The sequence below is a fragment of the Oncorhynchus nerka genome, linkage group LG26 (genome assembly GCF_034236695.1).
Source record: "Oncorhynchus nerka isolate Pitt River linkage group LG26, Oner_Uvic_2.0, whole genome shotgun sequence".
Classification (NCBI taxonomy): domain Eukaryota; kingdom Metazoa; phylum Chordata; class Actinopteri; order Salmoniformes; family Salmonidae; genus Oncorhynchus; species Oncorhynchus nerka.
The window spans coordinates 18332695-18359995 of record NC_088421.1 but is presented as its reverse complement, the minus strand read 5'-3'; the positions used below and the strand labels follow the sequence as shown (position 1 = coordinate 18359995).

Below are 27301 nucleotides of genomic sequence, written 5' to 3'. Positions count from 1 at the left end.
CCTAAGGAAGGCTTTTGATACTGTTAACCATGAGATTCTCATCACAAAATTGTCCAAGTTCAACTTTCCCCTGATGCCTTGAGATGGATGAAATCATACCTTGAAGGCAGAACTCAGTGTGTCAGAGTGAGCAATGAGCTGTCGCCCACTCGTAGCTATGATGTGGGCGTGCCCCAAGGGTCAATACTGGGGCCCCTCCTGTTCAGCCTGTACATTAATGATCTGCCTTCTGTCTGTACTGGGTCTGAAGTTCAAATGTATGCAGATGATACAGTGATATATGTGCATGCAAAGAGCAAACAACAAGCTGCACAAGAACTCACTACTGTAATGGTCCAGGTTACAAAGTGGCTCAGTGACTCGTGTTTGCATCTCAATGTGAAAAAAACTGTTTGCATGTTCTTCACAAAGAGGGCAACAGATGCTACTGAGCCAGATGTCTATGTGTCAGGGGAGAAGCTCCAGGTGGTATCCGATTTTAAGTACCTTGGCATCATACTTGATTCCAACCTCTCTTTTAAAAAGCATGTGAAAAAGGTAATTCAAATAACCAAATTCAACCTAGCTAATTTCCGATTTATACGAAATTGTTTGACTACAGAGGTAGCAAAACTGTACTTCGAAACTATGATACTCCCCCACTTAACATACTGCTTGACTAGTTGGGCCCAAGCTTGCTGTACAACATTAAAACCTATTCAGTCTGTCTACAAACAGGCTCTCAAAGTGCTTGATAGGAAGCCCAATAGCCATCATCATTGTCACATCCTTAGAAAGCATGAGCTCTTGAGTTGGGAAAATCTTGTGCAATACACCGACGCATGTCTTGTATTCAAGATCCTTAATGGCCTGGCTCCCCCTCCACTCAATATTTTTGTTAAACAGAAAACCCAGACATATGGCAGCAGATCCACAAGGTATGCCATGAGAGGTGACTGTATAGTTCCCCTAAGGAAAAGCACCTTTAGTAAATCTGCATTCTCTGTGAGAGCTTCCCATGTCTGGAATACACTGCCATCAGACACACATAACTGCACCACATATCACACTTTCACAAAATGCTTGAAGACATGGCTAAAGGTCAATCAGATTTGTGAACATGGTCCCTAGCTGTGTGTTGCCGCTTTCCATGTTGTCTGTTGTCTGTAGCTTGTGAGGTGTGGAAACACTGTGTTGCTTTTATGAATTTTGTCTTGCTGCTTTTTGTTCTATGTTGCTCTGTCTGTATGCTACGTCTTGCTTGTCCTATGTTGCTCTGTCTGTATGCTATGTCTTGCTTGTCCTATGTTGCTATGTCTTGCTTGTTCTATGTTGCTATTGTCTATATTGTAATTGTTTTTAATAACCTGCCCAGGGACTGCGGTTGAAAATTAGCCGGCTGGCTAAAACCGGCACTTTTACTGAAACGTTGATTAATGTGCACTGTCCCTGTAAAAATAAAAATAAACTCAATACTCCTAGTCCCTTTTCACAGCGGTTCATCCACTCCAGTCCTGACATAGATGATTTAGTATTTTAGGAAATCTTGCAACTTCTCTTCTTGACACACTGTATCATACTGTATAAAAACATGTTCCTGTGCTCTGTATATGAAGATAAATAGATAGGCTATACTGTCTGCATGTTATATGGTCACATTGACGTACCGTTATAATAGCAGTGTCATCGTGCTCACACCCACGTCCAGTGATTCGTATATTTGCCCGTCATTCAAAGTTTTGTTGGCATTCACTGGTCAACTTTTTCAAGAAGTAACGCCTCGCTAAATGTTATGAGTTTGGTTCAGATTTGTAGTGGATTTCAACGAAGTAACTTTATCGGTAGGCTACCATTTGGACTGGGAATTATGATATATGTAGTCTTACAATTTTAGTTTACAAGTGGACTCACTAATTCATGATGGAACTGGAGGGTGAGAAACCGAAGTATGGTAAGTTGTTAGCTTGTTTAGTTTATATAGGGTACCGTATATCTTTAACAGCGCTTTCACTGTCCTGGGATAGCTAGTCGACTAGCCCCATATAGTTTCGTTTTCATGTATGAAGAAGACTGGAGTGTGGAATGCAACATTGTATTGGTTTGTGCTGGATGCATGTAACAATTTAACTCAGCATTTGGCTATTACATATTTGATTTACCCCATTGACGTAGCCTAACTCAATCAACTTTTCTCTGTCTCCGTTTCAGAGAATAGACGAATGGAAATTGACTCTCACAATTCGAGCCATAATTTCCATGCGTAATAGTCTATGCTTCTGTTTTGGGCGAGCCTACAGATTGCATTTGATTAGCCTATGTTGTTGTTGCCTCTCACAGGTCTCATCCCTGTGCCAAACAATGAGACTGCTGAGCAATTAGTGGTATAAGGGCCCACAATATTCCATACAATAAATGCACACTTGTATGCAAATACTGTAGCCTATCTGAAATTATCATACAATATGATTCTCAAATAGGCTGTGGGCTTTGAAGTTTCTTTCAATTCTCTAACATTTTCAGTTAATCAGTAGTAAACATGTAGTTTACGATTATTAGGGTTAAGCTGTAGTGTCCTTACTCAGCCTTTGCATGTCAAGTCGTTTCATTCCTCAGCCTGGTATGGCACACTAGAGAACAACTCACCAGCTTTGTGCTGACAGAAATTTGAACACCATCCAAATATAGATTAGTTAATTTAAAAAAATGCCTCATGGTAGGTCTGAATTTGAATTTAGAGAAGATACTGTGTGTATTGTTTCAGCTATTGTCAGCAAAAACCTGCTATTCCCTGCAATATAAAGGTGTTGGTAGGTTAATGGATCCAAACAATTGTTGTTCATGTAAGGGAAATGTTTTTCCTTGAAGATATGTTCTCATAATACATTAGTTAATTTATGCTTCCTAAAACGAGCAAGAATCTCTGCTGGAGTAGACAAACCTCTGCCAAAATGATAAAGTCTGACTCCATGGTTGTAATTTGGACTTTAAATATACAGTACCAGTCAAAAGCTTGGGCACGCCTACTCATTCCAGGGTTTTTCTTTATTAAAAAAAAACTATTAGAGTAATAGTGAAGGCATCAAACTATGAAATAACACATATGGAATCATGTTGTAACCCAAAAAGTGTTAAACAAATCAGAATATAAGATTCTTCAGAGTATGACAGCTTTGCACACTCTTGGCATTCTCTCAACCAGCTTCATGAGGTAGTCACCTGAAATGCATTTCAATTAACAGGTGTGCCTTGTTAAAAGTTCATTTATGTAATTTCTTTCCTTCTTAATGTGCTTGAGCCAATCAGTTGTGATGTGACAAGGTAGGGGTGGTATACAGAAGATAGCCCTATTTGGTAAAAGACCAAGTCCATATTATGGCAACAACAGCTCAAATAAGCAAAGAGAAATGACAGTCCATCATTACTTCAGTCAATCTGGAAAATTTCAAGGATTTTGAAAGTTTCTTCAAGTGCAGTCACAAAAACAGACACATCTCAAAATCAACTGTTCAGAGGAGACTGCATGAATCAGGCCTTCAAGGTGAATTGCTGCAAAGAAACCACTACTGAAGGACAGCAATAAGAAGAAGAGTCTTGCTTGGGCCAAGACCGTGAAGCATGAAGGAGGTGTGATGGTGACACTGTCAGTGATTTATATAGAATTCAAGGCACACTTAACCAGCATGGCTACCACAGCATTCTGCAGTGATACACCATCCCATCTGGTTTGCGCTTAGTGGGACGATCATTCGTTTTTCAACAGGACAATGACCTAACACACCTCCAGGCTGTGTAAGGGCTATTTTACCAAGAAAGAGAGTGATGGAGTGCTACATCAGATGGCCTGGCCTCCACAATCACCCAACCTAACCCAATTGAGATAGAAAAGCAGCCTACAAGTGCTCAGCTTATGTGGGAATTCCTTCAAGACTGTTGGAAAAGTATGTGAGAGAATGCCAAGAGTGTGCAAAGCTGTCATCGAAGCAAAGGGTGGCTACTTTGAAGAATCTAAACTATAAAATATATTTGCTTAACACTTTTTTGTTTACTACATGATTCCATATGTGTTATTTCATAGTTTTGATGTCTTCACTATTATTCTACAATGTAGAAGATAGTAAAAATAAAGAAAAACCCTTCAATGAGTAGGTGTGTCCAATCTTTTGACTGGTACTGTATACCCCCAAAATGTGTAAGTAGTGGCACACCCAGTCATTTTGCGGGTACGCTACTGCTGCATGCAGTTCTAACATTGTAATTCTAGTACAGCAAAGCATGGTGGAAACCAGTAGAAGAAAGAAATAATGAGATTCGCTCAAAATGTAGACTTTCTCGCAGCATCACAGACATCTGGAACCCTTTGTTGTGAGCTAAAATATTGTTTTCAGTTTCAACACTGTCCACAAGATGTAGAAACACTGATATATTTTCTAATTTTCACTGTTTGTGTTTTGGTTTTATGTGGGGTTTGCAGGGCCCTGTGAACAACATGGAGGAGGGATAAGGCGAGATTTATGGTTGACTTGTTAGCTGTCTCCCCTCTCCAGCAATATGAAAGCGGTTTTTCTTCTTTCCTCCGCACACAGCCTTTTCCTCCCTCTGCCTGTCTTATGATGATTCATTTATTATTTAAAACCCTCTCTTTCATTATCCAATACTTTTCCCTCTCTTCCTGGCACAATAGATTTTACAACCTCAGTATAGGCTACTGTTTTGTGTATAGCACTGTTTTCCTCTTCCCTCTATACAGGATTTAGGAATGTGTTATAACCCTCATACAAACAAGCAGTCAGGTCAACACCAGAGCAAGATTGTGATGGGAAGAAAAGACAGTTGAACAACAAACTGCATTGTGGGAATAGTAAGCTGTGACTTGGCAGGAAATAAAGTTGAAGACATTCTGTGAAAAGTTGTGGGGTTAAAGGCCTCTAGCACTATATTGTGACACAAATGACTCTCCCAAATGACTGTCAAATTCGGCGTAGTACTCTTAAATGAAAATAATGATGGAGGTGCAGATATATTGGAATCTGTCCAGTAGGAAGCATATTTAGTGATAATCAGGTATTATGTGTTTGTGTGGTTATAAATAGTGTGATGATTGGTAGACCGAGGCCCTTCTTTTTTCTTCTTCATTGTTTGTTCCTTGTGCATTTGTTTTGCAGTCGTGTGAAGTCTTTCTGCATTCCATGGAAATCTGTCAGGGTTTCACATAAGAAGGCAATGTACAAAAAACATAACTATGGGGAGTTTGACACAGGCTACCACCGTGCAGAAATGAACAGCCCTCACTTGGTTTTAGATTGTATCTGTTTTTATGAAGAAATGGTTTTCAATATCTCCCCCAGCATTTCTCAACATTCCTTTGACCCCGACTCTCCCACGTGCTAATGTTGTAGATGCGTTCATATGGTTGTAATTGAGGTTTTCATGGTATAACAGGACTGCCTCAGAAATACAGTGGGGTTAAGGCTGTGATCTAACATAGTCATCCCTATTTCACATCATGGAGTAATTTCAGGCCAACACATATCAGGAAACCTCAATAACAGGGGAACTGACAGGATCAGACAGCCTACAGCCCTGTGCAGTCTTAGATTATGTGTAATTATAAGACATATTTAGGAGAGTGGTTTGAAACTTGATCCAGAGTCTCTCTGATCTTTATTTCAAGCTTTGGCAAGGTCTAGCTACACTCTTAGAAAAAAGAGTTCCAAAAGGGTTCTTTGGCTGTCCCCGTAGGAGAACCCTTTCTGTTTCCAGGTAGAACCCTTTTTGATTCCAGGTAGAACTTTTTTTGGTTCCATGTAGAACCCTCTGTGTAAAGGGTTCTACATGGAACTCAAAAAGGTTCTGGCTGGAACCAAAAGGGTTCTTCCTAGGACCAAAAATGATTCTTCAAAGGGTTCCTGTATGGGGACGGCCAAATAACCCTTTTAGGTTCTAGATAGCACCTTTCTTTCTAAGAGTGGAGCAATAGTGTAGTTTTTGCTATTCATGAACATTTACATTTGAAGTCCAGTCCAGCTGTTTTCTATTACAACAGCTGTCATCGTGTTATCACTTCCCACATTGTCGCTTTACTCAACAACTGTATTGAATAAACAGGCATCCCACTGGGCACACTCTGGTTGAATTAATGTTGTTTCCACAACATTTAAATTAAATTACGTTGAATCAACGTGGAATGGATGTTGAATTGACGTCTGTGCCCAGTGGCATGCCCCTAGGGAAGGAGAATAGTGTTCCCTGACAGCCCCAATTATTATTGTTTAATCTGCTTGATCACAGTCTGGTCCAAACAGACTCATGTGACTTATTAACCCAACAGCAGTTACGTTTGGTTTCCATTCAGACAGCAGACAGCCTGTGTTAGATTAAGTTATTAGGGAAAGTTATTAGGGTCATGGGGCCTGAGGAGAAGAGAAGTGGCAGAGATCAATTCCTGTAATAGTGATGTTGAGTTATTAGGAAGCCCCGTCTATTTGTGTGGTATGCCATGCCCTTCCTCTTCCTGACTGGTAGTCATCACTGTTGGACTTGGCTGCCCTCCCACAGCCTGTCTGGTCTGTCACATCTGGATGTTTGGAAGGTGAAAAACCACTATATTCTTTGGAATTCTGCATTGTTTTGTAGATTTTTGTAGCTGAATCAGAGCCATGAGTAAGGGGTACGAAAATAGAGCACTATTTTGGAAATAGGTTCATTTAGCAGACTGTTAGAGAATGTAATTGCGTTTCTTTGTCAATGTTATCAAAACATAGCCAAGTAACCTAATTGATGTTGTCTAATGGGTTGGTGCTGAGGCTCTGGCCTATCTATCTCTGCTCTGAGCACAATAGAGAAAACAACAAAGACAAGACATGAATGGGCGTCTGTTTCAGTGAAGTGCAGTGCTGTCTGTTGTCTGTGAGAGAGTCTCTCACTGGAGTAAATTAGGGAGATAGACAGTAGAGGTGACACTCTCTCCTCAGGAAGATGGGCCTGTTTATCCAGAAGGCTTCAGAAAGTGGAAACTGAAGAGGAGGACATGGTTAGGACTCAGGAGCATCTTATATTCAGAGATATTCATTGTTACAGAAGAGTTTTTTTTTAGGATTAAAGTCCAGAGCAGGGATGGAATTACATGGAATGGATGGAATTGTGTCTTGGGATACTCTAAAAATAGTGGACTGGACCAACATTGATATTTGTAACATTTATGGGGCTGTCCTGGTAGCTCTGTAATTCGAACCCTGATCCAAAGTGTACAGACATCTAGTCCAGACCATAAAGAGGATGCTGTTTTTACCAGCAGAGATATTTGGAGAGAGGGCACACTTCCCTACCCTAACCACCAACAGGGCTCCATATCTAGTTTCGATATCTCTGAATGACATGCTTCTCTTTTCTCAGGGGTATACAGTGCCTTCGGGAAAGTATTCAGACCCCTTCCCCTTTTCCACATTTTGTTACATTACAGCCTTATTTTAAAATGGATTAAATTTAAAAAAAGTTCTACAACAATACACACAATACCCCATGATAACAAAGTGAAAACAGGTTTGTAGAATTTTTGGCAAATTTATTAAAACCTAAAACAGAAATACCTTATTTACATAAGTATTCATACCCTTTGCTATGATTCTCAAAATTGAGCTCAGGTGCATCCTGTTTCCATTGATCATCCTTGAGATGTTTCTACAACTTGATTGGAGTCCACCTGTGGTAAATTGAATTGATTGGACATGATTTGGAAAGGCACACACCTGTCTATTTAAGGTCCCACAGTTGACAGTGCATGTCAGAGCAAAAACCAAGCCATGAGGTCGAAGGAATTGTCTGTAGAGCTCCGAGACAGGATTGTGTCAAGGCACAGATCTGGGGAAGGGTACCAAAACATTTCTGCAGCATTGAAGATCCCCAAGATCACAGTTTCCTCCATCATTCTTGAATGGAAGAAGTTTGGTGTAAGGGTTTTCCTGTGGTGAAGGAGAAGCGGACCAAAATGCAGCGTGGTGGTTATTCATGTTCTTTAATAAAGGAACTAGACATGAAATAACTAACAAAACAATAAATGTGCGAAAACCTAAACAGTCCTATCTGGTGCAAACACAGAGACAGGAACAATCACCCACAAAACCCAACACAAAACAGGCTACCTAAATATGGTTCCCAATCAGAGACAATGACTAACACCTGCCTCTGATTGAGAACCATATCAGGCCAAACATAGAAATAGACAAACCAGACACACAACATAGAATGCCCACCCAGCTCACGTCCTGACCAACACTAAAACAAGGAAAACACACACGAACGATGGTCAGAACGTGACATTTGGAACCACCAAGACTCTTCCTAGAGCTGTCTGAATACTTATGTAAATGTGATATCAGTTTTTTTGCAAACATTTTGAAAAACCTGTTTTTGCTTTGTCATTATGGGGTATTGTGTGTAGATTGATGAGGGGAAATAACATTTGAATACATTTTAGAATAAGGCTGTAACATAAATTTTTTTTGAAAAAGTGAAGGGGTCTGAATACTTTCCGAATGCTCTGTATAATAGTTGACTCAGGAGAAGTGCACATTGGATGAGTGTATACTGTTTAAGTGCAGTGCTGTTCACCAGTCCCAAACGAAATACATTATTTCTGTTCTCTCAAGATATGTGCATACACACATTCAAAATGACAGTCACAATACATTCAGGCATGGTGGACAGAAAACATTTAATGGAAGGTTGACCTTATTTATGGTCGTTTTTACTGTGAGAGGAGGAGAGGGTAGGGAGGAAGGATAATATTGAGGGGAAACTCGACTCAGGAAACATTAGAACAGTTCCAAAGCAAATACCTGAAGCTCAAGAAAACCAGAAGTAAAACGGCCTTGGCCCTTGTGTAGTACACTATACAATGAGCTCTCTGTCCACAAGAGAAACAGTGGTATATATATTTCTTTGTGCAGATTCTTGGGAAACATCTAGGTATGGTAGTGTACTTTAATAAAGTTATTACAACAACCGATGTAGCAAATAACATTTGTCCTGATAGTGAATGTAGTGAAGCTGAGGCCATAGGCACTCCTTTAAGAAAGGATGCATAAGTGGAATAAAGCTGGCAGGGCCTGACAGCACACTCCCACTCACCATGTTTCCCCAACAGAATACCATGTGGTGCTCTTGTTCCTAATGTGCTGTAGCTTTTTAAAAACCTTTCTCAAGCCATAGAGAAGTTGTAGAGAAAATGTGACACTGAAATGTGGGAATTCATGTCATACCTGTATTATGTATTCAGTGGAGATCCAACTCTTGTAGGGTGAAATATCCTCCCTGTGCATAGCCCATCGAGATGTTGAGACTGTTGCTGATTTGCTATTTTGTGCTGGTAGCTTGTAAACAGTCTGCTACTGTGCTTGTAATAATGGGGCCAGTAGGGTCTTACAGAAAATGAGGACAGAGGGAGCCTTTGCTTTCTCTCACTAACTTGTAATGAATGGAAAATTGGACATTCCCAGAATGACATAGACTATCCCATTGGCCAAAACAAGTGACTACACTGCCTGGAAAGAGTATGGAGAGATTCCAACAGAAGCTTCTCATCAATACCCATTTTCCAAACACAGCTCATCATGAAACATACTCCATAATCTGTCTTTATTATCGGCATACACAGCAGCCCGTTGGGTGCAGATTAGAGGTCGACCGATTATGATTTTTCAATGCTGATACTGATTATTGGACGACCAAAAAAAGCCAATACCGATTAATCGGCCATTTTAAAAAAAGTATTTGTAATAATGACAATTACAAAAATACTGAATGAAGACTTATTTTAACTTAATATAATACATCAATACAATCAATTTAGCCTCAAATAAATAATGAAACATGTTCAATTTGGTTTAAATAATGCAAAAACAAACTGTTGAAGAAGAAAGTAAAAGTGCAATATGTGCCATGTAAGAAAGCTAACGTTTAAGTTCCTTGCTCAGAACATGAGAACATATCAAAGCTGGTGGTTCCTTTTAACATAAGTCTTCAATATTCCCAGGTAAGAAGTTTTAGGTTGTAGTTATTATAGGAATTATAGGACTATTTCTCTCTATACCATTTTTATTTCATTAACCTTTGACTATTGGATGTTCTTATAGGCACTTTAGTATTGCCAGTGTAACAGTATAGCTTCCGTCCCTCTCCTCGCTCCTGTCATGAACCGGCTCAAAGCCCGTAACAAAAGGGAGACAATGTGGAGATAAGGAGTAACAAAATATATATTTATTAAATAAAGTAACTAAGTATAATATACAATTGTGTGTGTGTAATCAGTCATCAGTAGTGTACGTGAGTGTTTTGCATGCATGAATGCGATAATGCAGAGGGTGTTGAAAGATGCTAACGCAAACAACCCAAAAATCACCAAGAAACACAACAAAATCTATAAAGGTGTCTGCATGGAGAGAGTCTCCTCCATGAATGGGGAAGTGGTGTATTTATCCTGGGAGACACCGGGCCCAGGTGTTTCCCATGTAGTTGACGACCCTCCCAACTCCGCCCACCGGCATCCTAATAAGGAAACAAGAACAAAGAGAGAATACGGCAGACAGAGTGGGAGGGTCGTCACACTCCTCGCTGGGCTCGAACCAGGAACACAACGACAACAGCCACCCTCGAAGCAGTGTTACCCATGCAGAGCAAGGGGAACAACCACTCCAAGTCTCAGAGCGAGTGACGTTTGAAACGCTATTAGCGCGCACCCCGCTACCTAGCTAGCCATTTCACATCGGTTACACAAGCCTAATCTCGGGAGTTGATAGGCTTGAAGTCATAAACAGTGCAATGCTTGACGCACAACGAAGAGCTGCTGGCAAATGCACGAAAGTGCTGTTTGAATGAATGCTTACGAGCCTGCTGCTGCCTACCACCACTCAGTCAGACAGCTCTATCAAATCATAGACTTAATTATAACATAATAACACACAAAAATACAAAGCTTATGTCATTAATATAACCTTCAATGTTATGTCATAATTACGTAAAATTCTGCCAAATTAGGCAGCCCAAACTGTTGCATATACACTGACTCTGCGTGCAATGAACGCAAGAGAAGTGACACAATTTCACCTGGTTAATATTGCTTGCTAACCTGGATTTCTTTTAGCTAAATATGCAGGTTTAAAAATATATACCTCTGTGTATTGATTTTAAGAAAGGCATTGATGTTCATGGTTAGGTACACATTGGAGCAACGATACGCACCCCATCGATTATATGCAAAGCAGGACATGCTAGATAAACTAGTAATATCATCAACCATGTGTAGTTAACTAGTGATTATGATTTGTTGATTTATTGTTTTTTATAAGATACGTTTAATGCTAGCTAGCAACTTACCTTGGCTTACTGCATTCGCGTAACAGGCAGTCTCCTCGTGGAGTGCAGTGAGAGGCAGGTGGTTAGAGCGTTGGACTAGTTAACCCTCCATTCCTAGGCCGTCATTGAAAATAATAATGTGTTCACTGACTTGCCTAGTTAAATAAAGATTAAATAAAGGTGTAAAAAAAAAAAATCTGATTGTTATGAAAACTTGAAATCGGCCCTAATTAATCGGCCATTCCGATTAATCGGTCAACCTCTAGTTCAGACAAAGGCAATCTAAATTGAATTGGTATAAATATTGCTTGTCATTGCTCACTGCTAAATGTTTTTTAATAAAAAGTAGTCTAATATCCCGCTAGCGTGATAATGAAATGAAAGCAAAGGAAATGGCACAACAGGATGTGGTTATGGATATGTGAATATCCAGCCAGGCTGGGTGAAACCACCCAATGTAATACAGTCATGTTCCCACAAGAGGGTAGAAAACACCTATGAATATGACATGCAATGGCTCTGAGAGGACACACCTGGATACAACAAAGAGGAATAGGCGAAGCGAGAGGTTTTATTCAGCCCAAAATATGTCCATGAAAATAAGCCCACGAAGTGAGATATTTTCGTATGGAGGTCATTGAAAGTTTTGAATTTGGTCAACAAAAAAATGTAAGGTTAGACTTTATTTTGATAGTCAGTCTGTAGATGCTCTATCCAATCAAGTGTGGCCAAATGAAATTGCTATTTTGCTTATTTGATCGAATAGAAGTTTCATAATGGTTGGGTTGTTACGAAGTCATTGATAAGTGGACGCACATGGCATTTCGGCAACTTTTGAAAAAAAAAAAAAAACTTTATATCGGCATTGTGCCTGTTCTCATAGAGATAGATTGAGGACTCATCATGGACAAGGCTCGACATTAATACTTGTCCGCTTGTCTAGGACAAGTAAAACAATTGTCGGACAAGAAGAATATAGATTTAAGTTGTCCAGATGGACAAGTAAAAAACAATCACGCAAAAATCACAATATCAAACATTAGGTTACTCCGATCAGTATTGGATCAGTGTCCTCCGGATGCAATGTGCTGTCCTCCCAATCTCAGCAGAGCACATCTTATTTATCTGTTATTTTACCAGGTAAATTGACTGAGAACACGTTCTCATTTGCAGCAACGGCCTGGGGAATAGTTACAGGGGAGAGGAGGGGGATGAATGAGCTAATTGTAAACTGGGGATTATTAGGTGACAGTGATGGTTTGAGGGACAGATTGGGAATTTAGCCAGGACACCGGGGTTAACACCCCTTCTCTTACAATAAGTGCCATGGGATCTTTAATGACCTCAGAGAGTCAGGACACCTGTTTAATGTCCCATCCGAAAGACAGCACCCTACACAGGACAGTCTAGTGCCCTGGGATATTTTTTTAGACCAGAGGAAAGAGGGCCTCCTACTGGCCCTCCAACACCCTTTCCAGCAGCATCTGGTCTCCCATCCAAGAACTGACCAGGACCAACCCTGCTTAGCTTCAGAAGCAAGCCAGCAGTGGTATGCAGGGTGGTATGCTGCTGAGCATAGTATTGTAGGCCTGCATTGACAGGCCTTTACATCTTGCAGTTGCGAGATGCGTTTTTGAAATCAAAGCAGCAGCATGTGCACATTTGTTGATATTTATTACTAGTTAGTGAGTTATTTGCACAGTTATAGCAAATGCTGGTCAGCAATGAAAGTCCTGTAAAAGTCATGGTGTGTGTATCACCTGTGTTCCAGTGGGCCATTACCAGAGGAGGGAGAGAGAGACATTTGCACAGCAGGTAAAATAATGATATACAACAGACTAACTGGATAACCAGCCAAACTACACAATATGTTTTGAATTGGCTAACTCGCTAGTTGGGCTGGGCACCGGTAGGTGTATAACACTTAAATAAATCATATCAATCATTAACTATCTAGCTTTTAGCATATATTAGTGTCATTGTCATGTCCGATGTCCTAAAATAACTTTCCACCGGCACTCGTGTATAATCACAAATGGCTGACATGCAGTTGATACGGGTGCTGATGAAACCAATGCTGCAAACTCCGGTTGTAAAACCGTCTCTCAAGTGCACAAATTACAATACTGCCCGTGTAATTCTGACAAAGTTACAAGAATATTCCTAGACTAGGTTTATTGACAAGTAACTCTTATGCTGTCAAGATCTCCCCTGAACACTGAATATTTGAACCTTATAAATAGATAAACATCTTAGTTAGATACCTCACCCACCTTAGCCATTTGATCTCTGGTTCACTGAATGGGGGAATTATTTTATAAAGACATAAAAAGTATTTGGTTGTAATTGTATTGTTGCAGGGAGGCCAATCATGCTCCAGGAGATTTCAGGAGCGCTATTGGGTGTGCAGGCTTTTGCTCCAGCCTTGCTTGAACACAGCACATTGCAAAAAATCAGCTGCTCAACAGGGCCTTGATAATCTGACTCTGGTGCGTATTTTACTTTGTGGGGGTTAAGTGCCTTGCTCAAGGCCACAACGCCAGGAGATAAATGACTTAAATGTAAATGTAAATGTACAAAACATTTTCAGTCATATTTTTTGGCTTTTTTTGGGGGGGGGGGGGGGGGGTTACAAGTGACTTGAGCTTTCGGACAATTAACAAGAATCTATCCTACTTGGCTAAAGAAGTGAATGTCAAGCCCTGATTGATTTAGCCATTGAGGACTTCCACCATTTTAAAGTAGTCAACTGGGTGGGGATTCCTATGAGTTGGAAGCAATCAGCCAATGAAGAATAAGAAAATGTACTACCTTAAAATGGAGATGCCATTTGTCACAGATACTACAGTATAATGGCACAGATACAAGGATGAGTCCTCTATCTATCTCTATGGCCAGTTGTTCACACGCTTATCTGCCCTCTCATTGGCTGGAATGGTCCATCCTCCTGCCTGCCTTCCATCTTTGAGGATATGTATTTCCATTGTTAGAGCGGTCACATGTTTATCTTGTCACTATAATAGACCATCTTAGCCTATAATGAACTTCCTAATGAGCAGCTTTGAATTGAATGCACCTTGTGAATACTCCATTCAACAGAGGTGCGCTCAGTTTGCTTTGAACATTTGCTACGTTGCAGAAACGGTTTGTACGTTGAACAGACTTTGAGGTACATTTGCTCCCATTTGGTGGGTGTGGCGAGTCATGCCTTGATTCAATGAGTGACGTATTTAAAGGGCAGAGGCCATGATACAGCATTCCCCAACCTGGCCGTTCAGTTGAACGTTCCAGAACATAAAAACATACTGAACGCAGCCCTGGTGTGACAATAATTTTTCAAACGTAGAAGTGACCGTTAGAAAGAAGTTTTAAAAAAGCTGTGTTTACACAGGCAGTCCAATTCTGATATTTTTTCCACAAATTGGTCTTTTGAACAACCACATCAGATTTTTCACATCAGGGCCCGGTTTCCCAAAGCATCTTAAGGCTGAGTTTGTTAGAACCAACAATGGGCCCAGATCTTTTGCAGAGCTGATCTGATTCGTCAAAAGGTCAATTAGTGGAAAAATATCCGAATTGCCATTTAAGATACCTTGTTTAACTTTTAGAGCTATCAAAATATAGCTTGGTGTTAATTTGACAGTCAAAATAGCTTCAGGGCTGGAGATCTTGATTAAAGCGCTCATCTATCCAGTATTATAACCAGCCCACCAGAGTCTCATCAGTCTCCAGTGCACACAACAGATTTTTGTTTTTCCCCAAACACATGCTTTTAATCACTCCTGTGTAGTTTGCTTGCGATCCACAAGGATATCCAGCAGCTCTTTCACAGAGGGGGAGGGGAGAGTCAGTGTTGTGAAAAACGAGGAATTGTCTCCACCCATTTTGCCTTGGTTGTGCTCCCACCCTTCCCTGTAGGTGAGCTACCTGACCAAACTCTGGGGGGGAGAGAGAGAGAGAGAGAGAGAGAGAGTGTGAAAGAGGTAGAGAAAGCCAGGAACAAAGGCAGAGAGTGAGAGAAACACAGACAAAAAGAGCTCTGTGTGGAGGGAAAAGGGAAAAGAGAAAGGAACAGGTGGACCAGAGATTTGAGTTAGGCAGCTGTTGGGGGGTTGGGCAGTGGGTGGACTCTGAGGAACAGGGGTGTGCTCAGAGCTGTTCTTGACAGGTCGGACAAGTTTCTCCCCACAATACCTGTCGCTCTCACTTTCTTAAACACACCAGTTGGCAGGAAAAGGAAGTGAAGCAGAAAAGGGCTGAAGAAAAAGCGGGAGAGTTTTCCGGTCATTTATAAGTTGACTACCAGAAAGGAATTTAAAGATGCCTGAGCAGCAACCCTATTACGGAAAGAATGGTAACTACTAATTGCTCCTACTTGATTTTAGTTTCATTAGAGTTTATGTGGTTTGACCTTTTTCAACCTTATGAAAAGCTGTTTGTGTCTTTTATGATGGCTGGTTTGTATGTAGCTTAAGTTTGTTCTTGAAGTGAGAGAGCTTTTCTCACTGCTTGAATGTTTTAATGAATCTGTCAGTTGGGAACTTGTTTAATGGGTGGTGTAATTTGTCTCTAGAGAAGAGCGACACTGGGTGAAACTACACCTCTAGTATCGGCATTATGACAACATGACTGAGAATGGGTGTGGGTTAAACCTGCTGATTATACAGGTGTGTGGAGAAATGCAAGTGAACATTGTGTCAATCTTTTCTCTCCTCTATCAAATGCTGCTGCATGTGTGTGTGTGTGTGTGTGTGTGTGTGTGTGTGTGTAAGGACGTGTATGTGTGTGTGTGTGTGTGTGTGTATATGTAAGGACGTGTATATGTAAGGACTGGGCTGAAAAATTGGCAGGCAACATTGTTTGTTTTCAGCCCTGATAAAATATAAATGCATCAGCCACTTGTTTTGGGCAAATGTTTCTGCATGTTGCTCCAGCCTACACTCCCTCGGCAGGCTGTTTCCACCATGTCTTTGAAGGGCATCTCCGGCTGATTATGCCCATTTAACACTTTAACATCCAGACTCTGTATCTCTGTGCTTGTGGACCTGCTGTGTCCAGTGGATTGATGTTCTCTGGGAGCAGGCCCACTATAATGCATGCTGCAATAGCACCCTGACCACTGCTCTGCATTATTAATGGCCGCCATGCTGAACGTCATACTCTATAGTATCTAGTCTAGACCCAGTGCTGAACGTCATACTCTATAGTATCTAGTCTAGACCCAGTGCTGAACGTCATACTCTATAGTATCTAGTCTAGACCCAGTGCTGAACGTCATACTCTATAGTATCTAGTCTAGACCCAGTGCTGAACGTCATACTCTATAGTATCTAGTCTAGACCCAGTGCTGAACGTCATACTCTATAGTATCTAGTCTAGACCCAGTGCTGAACGTCATACTCTATAGTATCTAGTCTAGACCCAGTGCTGAACGTCATACTCTATAGTATCTAGTCTAGACCCAGTGCTGAACGTCATACTCTATAGTATCTAGTCTAGACCCAGTGCTGAACGTCATACTCTATAGTATCTAGTCTAGACCCAGTGCTGAACGTCATACTCTATAGTATCTAGTCTAGACCCAGTGCTGAACGTCATACTCTATAGTATCTAGTCTAGACCCAGTGCTGAACGTCATACTCTATAGTATCTAGTCTAGACCCAGTGCTGAACGTCATACTCTATAGTGTCTAGACCCAGTGCTGAACGTCATACTCTATAGTATCTAGTCTAGACCCAGTGCTGAACGTCATACTCTATAGTATCTAGTCTAGACCCAGTGGTGAACGTCATACTCTATAGTATCTAGTCTAGACCCAGTGGTGAACGTCATACTCTATAGTATCTAGTCTAGACCCAGTGCTGAACGTCATACTCTATAGTATCTAGTCTAGACCCAGTGGTTCATCCACCTTAAGACTGTGATTATTGATGTTCTGGGAAGTTGAGATTCACTATGGCTCAACTTGAGCACTTCTGACTGATCGTTATAACCATACCTTTTCTCATCTAGGCCTAAATGTAGTTGACATTAATGCCTCCTTTTGGTCGTCTGAGGATTTAGAACTGGCAATGAGTGAATGTAGTTTGCTCATGATATATTCATTCCCTCATTGTACAGTAACTCTAGGTAACTTTGATTTATGTGGGCTGATGGCAGATGTGGAGAGTCTGTCGTCTCTGTGCTCCTCCTCACCCTGTTGGAACCCCAGGGTTCAGATCCAGGTTACACATTATATTGGGTATGAAAGGGAGAGGATATTGTGCACTGGTTTATAGCCTAGTTTAATTTGGGGGGTGTTATCAAGTTAAGAAAATCAAGAAACATCAACAAGAACAGATTTTTTAAAATACCTTTTTCATGGCATTAATCAACATTTACCTTTTAAGAAGTAATCAATACTGATGAAAAGGTTAATCTGTCATTTTGTGTGTCTTATGTCCTTCAATCAAATGTAACATTGGCTGAAGGAGACATCACACGAGTTCATTCCCCACATACGCTGCTGCTACTGTCTTATGTATCCTGTTGCCTGGTCACTTTACCCCTACCTATATGTAGATCACAGGAGGCTGCTGAGGGGAGGACATTTCATAATAATGGCTGAATGGAGCAAATTAATGGCATCAAACGCATGGAAACCATGTTTGATGTATTTGATACCATTCCTCTCCAGCCTGTCCTCCCTAATTAAGGTGCCACCAACCACCTGTGATGTAGATGGCTACCTCAATTACCTCGTACCCCTGCACATCAACTCGGTAGTGGTACTCCCTGTATATAACAATGTTACTTTTTACTCGTTATTGTTATTCAGTATTCACTGTGTATTATTCCTTGTGCCACCATTTTTATATTTTATCTTAACTCTGCATTGTTGGAAAAGGTCCCCCAAGAATAGGTTGTGCTCACACAGAGTCGCTGACCTCTTGTGACTGTGTTGTGGTACTGCAGGTTCTCATGTTGCAAGGGCTGCTTAGTCACTACAGAGGAATTTGTCGGGTTGCCAGGTGTGTCTGCCCCTACAGTAAAGGGAGCAGAATGTCGACGAGTGGGCAATCCACTCTGTTTACCCCATGAAATGTGTAACTAGGAGGCAGGCGCCCCCACATGGAACAGTGTCAAAGTGCATCTTGGTTATGAAATGCCTTCTGACAGCCCTGCAGTGTGTACACTTTCATTTAACTTCTACGCTGCAAGCCATTTACCATCTGAAATGGTATTCCTACTGTTTGTTTCAATACTTGCATTCTTTCCATCTAGGTGAACCCAAAAAGTATGACCCCACCTTCAAAGGCCCCATCTATAACAGGTGAGAGGATTGCCAGTTCATCCACACTGTAGTCAGGACGGCACATCATTCACATCTAAAAACTATTGTTCCCATAACGTTTCTATGTCTCCCTCTCTCTTTACTCTAGGGGCTGCACTGACATTGTATGCTGCATCCTCTTCATTATTTGCATACTGGGCTATGTTGCAGTGGGAATTCTTGGTAAGTAAATGTGTCCTGTAGGCACAAACAAGCTTAACTGACCCCATATTAAGGACTTGGGTATACCCTGAGTCATGCCCTTAGGTATGTCTCTGAGTGCTGCTCACCTAAATCATGACTGTGTGTTAAAGATGCCTGGTATTTGATTGTTTCTTTGTTGTTGATGGTTCCCTTCTCCCCTAGCCTGGTCCCAGGGAGACCCCAGGAAGGTGATCTACCCCACAGACAGCAGAGGACAGTTCTGTGGGCAGGCAGGCACACCTCTGGAGTAAGTTCTGCCCTCACCATTCATGCACAGTGGAATACATAACAGACAATCACAAACACTCATGTGTTGATTGTCTCCATCATTCCCCCCCTGGGCATTCACTTTCTTTAACCTGCTCCTGTTCTCTGAACAACTGGTTGTGTTTGTATTGTAGGACGAAGCCCCTGCTGTTCTACTTCAACATCATGAAGTGTGCCAGTCCCATGGTGCTGCTGGAGTTCCAGTGCCCAACCACACAGGTGACCTGAACCTTTGTTTTCAGTTGATACGTTCTTGAACCCCATGTTATTTATGCATGCCTATGCACTTGTATTATCTTGGCTCATGCCTTACATTTCTTTTGCCATCAGATGTGTGTGGAGAAATGCCCTGATAAGTTCATGACGCTCCTGAAGGCCTACACCAATAAAGAGGACTTTAAGTATTATAAGAACTTCTGCAAGGAGGGTCTAGAGGGGCTGGTGAGTAGCATGTGAAGAGGATTCTGAGATGGGTGGCGTAGTAGTTTTCCAAAATCAACATGGATGACAATGTCAATAAAATGTCAAGAATGTGACAGTGTTTTGTTCTACAACAATAGTGTGCCCAGTGGCAATTTAGTGTGAGCAATTCAAACTTTGAATATACATTGCCGCACCAATGGTTGAGATACTAAGTGCTGATTGTTCATGTGTGTTTTAGACTGTAACACAGATCCTGAGTTCTGGCCTGTGTCCTGCCATGCTGACACCAAGTAAACCCTGTAAGTACGTCTCTAGTCTATTTTGCTCCCCTATCCTGTCTACCTGCCCCTTTTCCGTTCCTCTGAGTCAAACTCCCCAACCCTCCATCTGGCCAGCCCATCCTCCCCATTTCTGGAATTTGAAAAAAGTGAAAGACCTTGTTTTACTGCTCTCCCTCATTGTCCTGTGTCTTCTCCTTCACCCCCCTTCCTCTTCCTCCAGTCACCCGTAGGTGCTTCCCTGCCCTGGGCCAGAAGAAGGGAGGGGAGATCACCGTGGGAAATAACTCTAAGTTTGATGACGGGGAGGGGAATATTAGAGATGCCAAAGATCTGGTGGCGGGGGTCAAGTGAGTCCATAGAATTTGCATGATGTTTTCCTGTGATGGGTGCTAAGGGCTACATCTACAATCAGCATTGGTCACTGTATTTTCTTCTATAGGAATGCCACAGTGGTCATTGAAGCTCGACAAGTGGCCATGAAGATCTTTGAGGATTACACCCAGTCCTGGTACTGGATCCTAATGTAAGTCAGCATCTTCTCTTTGACACTATTGTGCAGTAATGCATTCACACTGAATTCCAAAGCACTTGATCAGCAAAGAGTCAGTCATGTAGCCACTATCGTCTGTTTTTGTGTCGGGGTTCAGAGGGTTGGTGATTGCCATGCTCATCAGTCTCCTCTTCATCGTCCTCCTGCGCTTCCTGGCCGGGATCATGGTTTGGGTCATGATCGTCATGGTGATTCTGGTCATTGGATACGGTAAAGACCAGTTCAACAGAAGTCCCATTTTTAGTTGTTTCTTAATGTTCATGTCTCTATGAATGCTCTAATCAACAAAGCCATCTCCTGTGTCCCTTTCCCATCTCTCTATCTAAATGCTGTACTTCCCTCTTGTGGCCATGCTCTGTATTGCACCACAGGCATCTTCCACTGCTCCATGGAGTATGTTAGCCTGAAGTCAGAGGCAGGCTCTAATGTCACTCTAAAGGACCTGGGCTTTCAGACAGACTTCTCTGTGTACCTGCATATCAGACAGACCTGGCTGGCCTTCAGTAAGTCTCCCCACTAACCTCCTCTCAACCTTACAGCTAGTGTGGCTCAGGAGGTATACACCTGGGCCAATACATTAGAGTTCTACTGTATATCATGAAGCAGGATCAATGTTAGCCAGGTAACTTTTATAAACCCTTAGATATAATGCATTGCGGTGTTATTGCAAGCATAAACTGATACTAAGGACTACTAGGATTCCTGTATAAATGGCCGTGACTGAATTCTCCATTTATTTGTATGCCTTTTCTCTCTCCCGTTCTCTTTAGTTATTATTCTGGCCATTGTGGAGGTCGTCATCATTTTGCTGCTCATCTTCCTCAGGAATAGAATCCTCATCGCTATCGCTCTCATCAAAGAAGCCAGCAGGTCAGGAAACGGGAGTGATCACTGCACTTACAGCCTTTTCTAATGGGATTGGAATGGGAAATGGATCATTGAATGCTAGATCATTGTGGTTTAAATGGGGGCGTAATACATAGATGGTGGATAAGACCTTTCTAGTGCTAAACTGTGATGTTTTGTTTACAGGGCCATTGGGTATGTGATGTCAGCCCTGTTTTACCCCTTGTTCACCTTTGCCCTCCTATCCATTGTCATCGCCTACTGGGCTGTCACCGCTGTGTATCCTTCATGTTTGGAGAAAAATGACTCATAGGCTTGAGTAACTCAACATGCTCTTCTGAACGATTGTATTTGCTGGGATTTGTAGTTCTCTGGGTCATATTCTAGTCCTTGACAGCCTCTGGCCAGGTTCCTGTCCACCTCCAATCAGCCCATCTATAAGGTGTTCAATGAGACGGCCTGCGATCACTCCAGGAAAATCTGCGAGCCAGCTGTGAGTCCTGCTTTTCCGTTAGCCCATGCAACATGTCACCATCTAACATCCTGATCTTAATTGGAGAGACATTGAACCATCGATCACCTCCATGATAAAAGTGTATACAAAGGATAGAATGTCAACTGTTGATTCTTCTCTACCTGTCTCCTCCAGAACTTCAGCACCTCCAGTATGAAGGCGGAGTGCCCAGACTCCAAGTGTCTGTTTGCCTTCTACGGTGGAGAGACGGTCTACCACAAGTACCTGATTGGCCTGCAGTTCTACAACGTCTTCCTGTTCTTCTGGTGTGCCAACTTTGTGACAGCGCTGGGTCAGATGACCCTGGCTGGGGCCTTTGCCTCCTACTACTGGGCCTTGGTCAAGCCTGACGACATGCCTGCCTTCCCCATCTTCTCATCCCTTGGCAGATCACTCAGGTGTGTGTGACTGTTTACGTTCCTGTTCCTAACCAAGTTGGGTGTTCAGATATGTACATGATGCTCTGTTGCATATGTGGGTATCTTGGCGCCATTTAATAAGGTTGGTTAGTGACATCTCCTCACTCCCCTGCTCAGGTATCACACAGGTTCCCTGGCGTTTGGCTCTCTCATCCTCTCCATCATCCAAATCATCAGGGTTCTGCTGGAGTACATCGACCACAAGCTACAAGGTGAGCCATAGATCCTGTATTAGCAGTACTACGGTATGTTGATATTAAGACAGCTGTCACTGTATACCCTCATCATACTTTACACTAGCTGTGTATGAATGTTGGGTTTTTTAGTACTTGTGTTGGCTCTGATTTGGTTCTGCCCTACTGTCTGTTATTCTCCCCTAAAGGAACCCAAAATAAGTGCACAAAGTTCCTACTGTGCTGTCTCAAGTGCTGCTTCTGGTGCCTGGAGAAATTCATTAAGTTCATCAACAGAAATGCCTATATTATGGTTTGTGTACTACCTGTTTGTGTGCACCTGCTGTGCCCAATGTCACCCAGTTAAATGCATGTCATATTGGATATAATTCATTTCAGAGGCGCTTTGTCACCTGGATCATCTGTCAATGTTAACTGTGGGAGAACGTTTGGTTTATGCTTGATTATGAATTTGAGTCTGCTGCCTCTAGGTGGCGATATATGGCAAGAACTTCTGCACGTCTGCCAAAGATGCCTTCTTCCTCCTTATGAGGAACATGATCAGGTGAGTGAGTGTGCTGTCTCTTAATGTTTGTGTTGACTTAATGAACTTTATAAAATGGACTATGATCATCACAACGTATCACTGTTTGACCTTGCAGGGTAGCCGTCCTGGACAAGGTGACAGACTTCCTCTTGTTCCTGGGCAAACTCCTCATCGTGGGGCTTGTGGGTAAGTGCGGCTGTTTCTACAGGAAACATGATGAACAATAACACGCTCTCAGTACGGCCAGTCTTCTAATGATTGTATTTAATTTTATTACGTTTCATTGTTGACAACCAGTTGTGCTATTGGAAGAGAACTCTTCCGTCCTGTTTCCCAGGAATCTTTGCGTTCTTCTTCTTCTCTGGGAGGGTGAAGGCCTTTGAGAACACAGCGCCCAACCTCCACTACTACTGGGTTCCCATCCTGGTGAGTAGCATAGCCATGCTCCGGGTCTGGTGGGTTATGTAGTTTAATCTATGATTTAAATGTAGCTGAGTGTAACCTACGGTGTTGTGTATTGTAATGGTTGGAGTGTGTTTCTCTCCTCAGACGGTGGTGGTTGGTTCCTACCTTATTGCCCACGGCTTCTTCAGCGTGTACGCCATGTGTGTGGACACACTCTTCCTCTGCTTCTGTGAGTAACAGTAAAACCACCCCCCTCTTGTTTTACGCAATGTCTTTCCCCCACAAACACAAGGGACCAGTGGTGAGAAGGTAAAGGATTATGGTGTCCACAGTATACTTAGGAAATGGCTGCCTCATGTTGGCAACTATTTTACATCTCAAAGCTTTACTAAATGGCATGTTTTGAAGTAAAGATGTCCCAATGTGTCTAAAGTTCATGTTGTCCTGAAACGGTGACCTCCTCTCCCTTTCTTCATGACCTCTTTCACTGCTAATGGTGTTGGCCTGCCACTAATGATGAATTGCATGATGATATTCTGGTGTTCTTCATAATGCTTTATTGCTAAGTTATTGATCCTAACCCAGCTATCTAGGACTAGTGTTAACTTTCTGGTTGCAGACAATGGGGAAGTTTAGGTGTTGATCTATTCATTTAAAATGCGAATGGGTGCTTTTGCTGGGAATTTTGACAGACTTTCTCTTTCTCTCCCTTCTCAATTCATATTGTTTTCCTCCATCTCCCTTACTAATGCCACCCTTCACCTTCATCATCCTGTTTTCCAATCAACCATCCCTTGACCCCATTTAACACACACACACACACACACACGCGCGTACACACACACACACACCCACATAGGTGAAGACCTGGAGAGAAATGATGGCTCTCTGGCAAGACCGTATTACATGTCAGCTTCGCTCCATGACATTCTGTCGGAGAACAAGGCTGTGAAGGAGACCGAGGAGCCAACCCAGTCCTCGCCACATCAGCCAGATGACCAACACGTCCAGCTGAAACAATAGTGGCCTCCGATGCAGGGGAAAGACCAGGACGTTTAGGAGTAGTCATAGCAAAGACACTGTGGACGAGATCTCCACCTGCAGATCTGTCTTGTAGAAATGGGCATGCTACTGTTCATGATTGGTAGATTGACATCAAGGCCTGAATTTGGACAAGTCAACTGCTTGACCAGTGTCTTTCCTTCTCCCTATAGAAGTGTGTGTGTGTGTGTATATATATATATATATATATATATTGTGCTCTTAATGGTTGGAGTTGGCAAATGATAGTTGTTTCATTGATTTGGAAAAAAGACACTGACCCATAAACAATGCTAGGAATTCCACTGATGTTTTAGTGAACATGTTGCAGTTCTGACATTGTTGCTAGAAGGAAAACACTGTCAGCCATAGGAAACAATGTGCCTAATTGACTAACTATCCATTTTGGTCTGATGTATTGAACCTCCTACAGATATCACATTTGTTTACAGTTAAAGCATTCAAAAGATCTCTGCAATGCTTCCATCATTAGTATTACTGCTATCAGTGCATTATTAAAATGTGATCTTTTCAATGATCTATAAAAGCCATATGTAGTTTTGTATATACTGAAATGTATTTCTTAGTTCCGCTTGTGAGGGAAGTGACTCCTTTTTTGTTCTGTAAAGCAATTGCAATCAGATCCCTCATTGCCTTGAAATATTTGCCTGTCAGCAAGGTCTGTTTGATGCACTGCCCTGGAGACTCCTAGGATCTATGAGCATTAACTGAATGCAGTTTCTCTTTTCTCTCTTTCTTGTGCTATTGTGCATGTTGGTAGTATGTCTGCTAGTGATTAAAGCTGCCAGTCTTTCTGTTATTTTTCTTCCTCCTCATTCTCTTTCTGCATTGTGTTGATGGGGAACAAGCTAAGGTAACGAACTTCCTTTTGGGTTTGACTAGGCAAGCTTTACCAATTCTGTCAGAAGCAGGCCAATTATATGTTTTGTAGGATGACATGTTAAATTACTTAAAGCACTTCTGTTTAACTTGGTGTAACCTTGAAGCTTTGCTAATCCATCACAAGTTAGTTCTGATCTGGCCCCTGCTTGGAAATGTAACAATGTTCAAGTTTTTCCTTTTGAAATCATTTCATATTTTTGTCTCATGATGTTTTCCTTGATTCTTCAGTGGAGGACCTGGAGAGGAATGATGGCAGTGCGGAGAGACCCTACCTGATGTCTGACCGCCTCCTCAAAGTCCTGAATAAGAAGAATAAGCCTGAACCAGCAGAGTAGAGCTCTCCCATGTGGTGTGGAGAAGGGCAAAAGCTCTGGTGTGTAATTGTATATAGTGGAGTATGCTTTAAAGACTGGGTTGGCCAAGGACCTCATGCTGTCACTCATCCAGTACCCATGTGGCAATCTGTTGTCATAAGTCCAAACAATCACTGCCATCCTCTGGTCGAGTGAGGCGTATAAATCCTAAATTGAATTTTAATGCTGCATGCAGAGTGCTTCTTACAAGGATGTTTTTTTCCCCCATTTTCATTCAGTTATTTGGTTTGGATGAAATCATAGTTTTTGTCTGTTTAAGTATATTTTGATGACCTCATTTTCAAAAACCAGCAACCAAATGTGGTTCTTATTGAATATAGCTATATGTTACTGTAATCAGACCAGCTGTACACCAGTGTGTTATGAGCATGCTTTGTTATGAATATTACTTGGAGTGTGTTACATGAAGGTGAGCACAGAACTGATCTATTTAGTAAAGTATTTCATACATTTACATAAAGCTGCACTTTTGTATGTAACCTATGCAATTTAGTTTAATACATGCAGTACTAAGACATACATTTTATACTTGTTTGAAATTGTGTAACTACTTTATATTTGTTGCAGTACTTTCTCTGCTTTGTCATTACCAAAGCCATTAATACAGTACTGTAGCCCCCTTTTTAACCCACTGTTAAACGTCAATGCTTTGCTCTCTGTTATAATTGCCAGGGAATGAGTGGTAAAGAAATGTATTAAGATGGTGTGAGGCTGAAAGCAGGGGAAAATATGGGTTGTGTATGGATCTGTTTAAGTGCCTGTGGAGTTCTGAAACCAAAATAAAAGTTGTTTTTGTACATTTAGTCGTGTGTGACTGCCTGCCAGGGCAGATGACCATTTAAAACAGTTTAACTGACTAACTGTGGATCCTCACGGCTCTCTGAATGGCGTAATTAAGCATCTATAAACAGAATGAACTGTTCTACAGACAGACAATTATACAGTTGAAGTCGGAAGTTTACATACACCTTAGCCAAATACATTTAAACTCAGTTTTTCACAATTCCTGACATTTAATCATAGTAAAAATTCCCTGTCTTATGTCCGTTAGATTCACTACTTTGGGGGCGTAAATGTCAGATTTAATAGAGTGATTTATTTATTTCATCACATTCCCAGTGGGTCAGAAGCTTACATGCACTCAATTAGTATTTGGTAGCATTGCCTTTAAATTGTTTAACTTGGGTCAAATGTTTAGGGTAGCCTTCCACAAGCTTCCCACAATAACTTGGGTGAATTTTGTCCTATTCCTCCTGACAGAGCTGGTGTAACTGAGTTAGGTTTGTAGGCCTCCTTGCTCGCACACACTTTTTCAGTTCTGCCCACAAATTTTCTATAGGATTGAGGTCAGGGCTTTGTAATGGCCACTCCAATACCTTGACTTTGTTGTCCTTAAGCCATTTTGCCACAACTTTGTAAGTATGCTTGGGGTCATTGTCCATTTGGAAGACCCATTTACGACCAAGCTTAAAGACTGACGTCCTGAGATGTTGCTTCAATATATCCACATAATTTTCCCTGCCTCATGATGCCATCTATTTTGTGAAGCGCACCAGTCGCTCCTGCAGCAAAGCACCCCCACAACATGATGCTGTCACCCCGTGCTTCACGGTTGGGATGGTGTTCTTTGGCTTGCAAGCCTCCCTTTTCCCTCCAAACATAATGATGGCCAAACAGTTCTATTTTTGTTTCATCAGACCAGAGGACATTAAT

General features: G+C 41.7%; 1 protein-coding gene across 4 annotated transcripts; it reads left to right on the top strand.

Moving 5' to 3' along the window:
• Window positions 1-1773: 1773 nt before the first annotated feature.
• LOC115110448 (choline transporter-like protein 2) lies at window positions 1774-26385 on the top strand. 4 transcript variants are annotated; one of them, XM_029636111.2, is made up of 22 exons: window positions 1774-1930; window positions 18593-18641; window positions 18751-18824; window positions 19008-19092; window positions 19247-19331; window positions 19443-19553; window positions 19774-19834; window positions 20037-20163; window positions 20256-20339; window positions 20464-20576; window positions 20738-20869; window positions 21137-21236; window positions 21399-21491; window positions 21621-21705; window positions 21862-22124; window positions 22263-22357; window positions 22528-22631; window positions 22810-22883; window positions 22981-23051; window positions 23203-23291; window positions 23415-23499; window positions 24130-25131. In XM_029636111.2, exons 1-22 carry the CDS (start codon window positions 1897-1899, stop codon window positions 24291-24293), a joined length of 2178 nt encoding a protein of 725 aa, XP_029491971.1. In that variant the 5' UTR covers window positions 1774-1896; the 3' UTR covers window positions 24294-25131. The 4 variants fall into 4 exon arrangements, with proteins under 4 accessions (XP_029491971.1, XP_029491975.1, XP_029491972.1 ...); XM_029636115.2 differs by lacking the exon at window positions 24130-25131 and adding an exon at window positions 25443-26385 and having other exon boundaries at window positions 1775-1930; XM_029636112.2 differs by lacking the exon at window positions 1774-1930 and adding an exon at window positions 15268-15682.
• The last annotated feature ends 916 nt before the right edge of the window (window positions 26386-27301 follow it).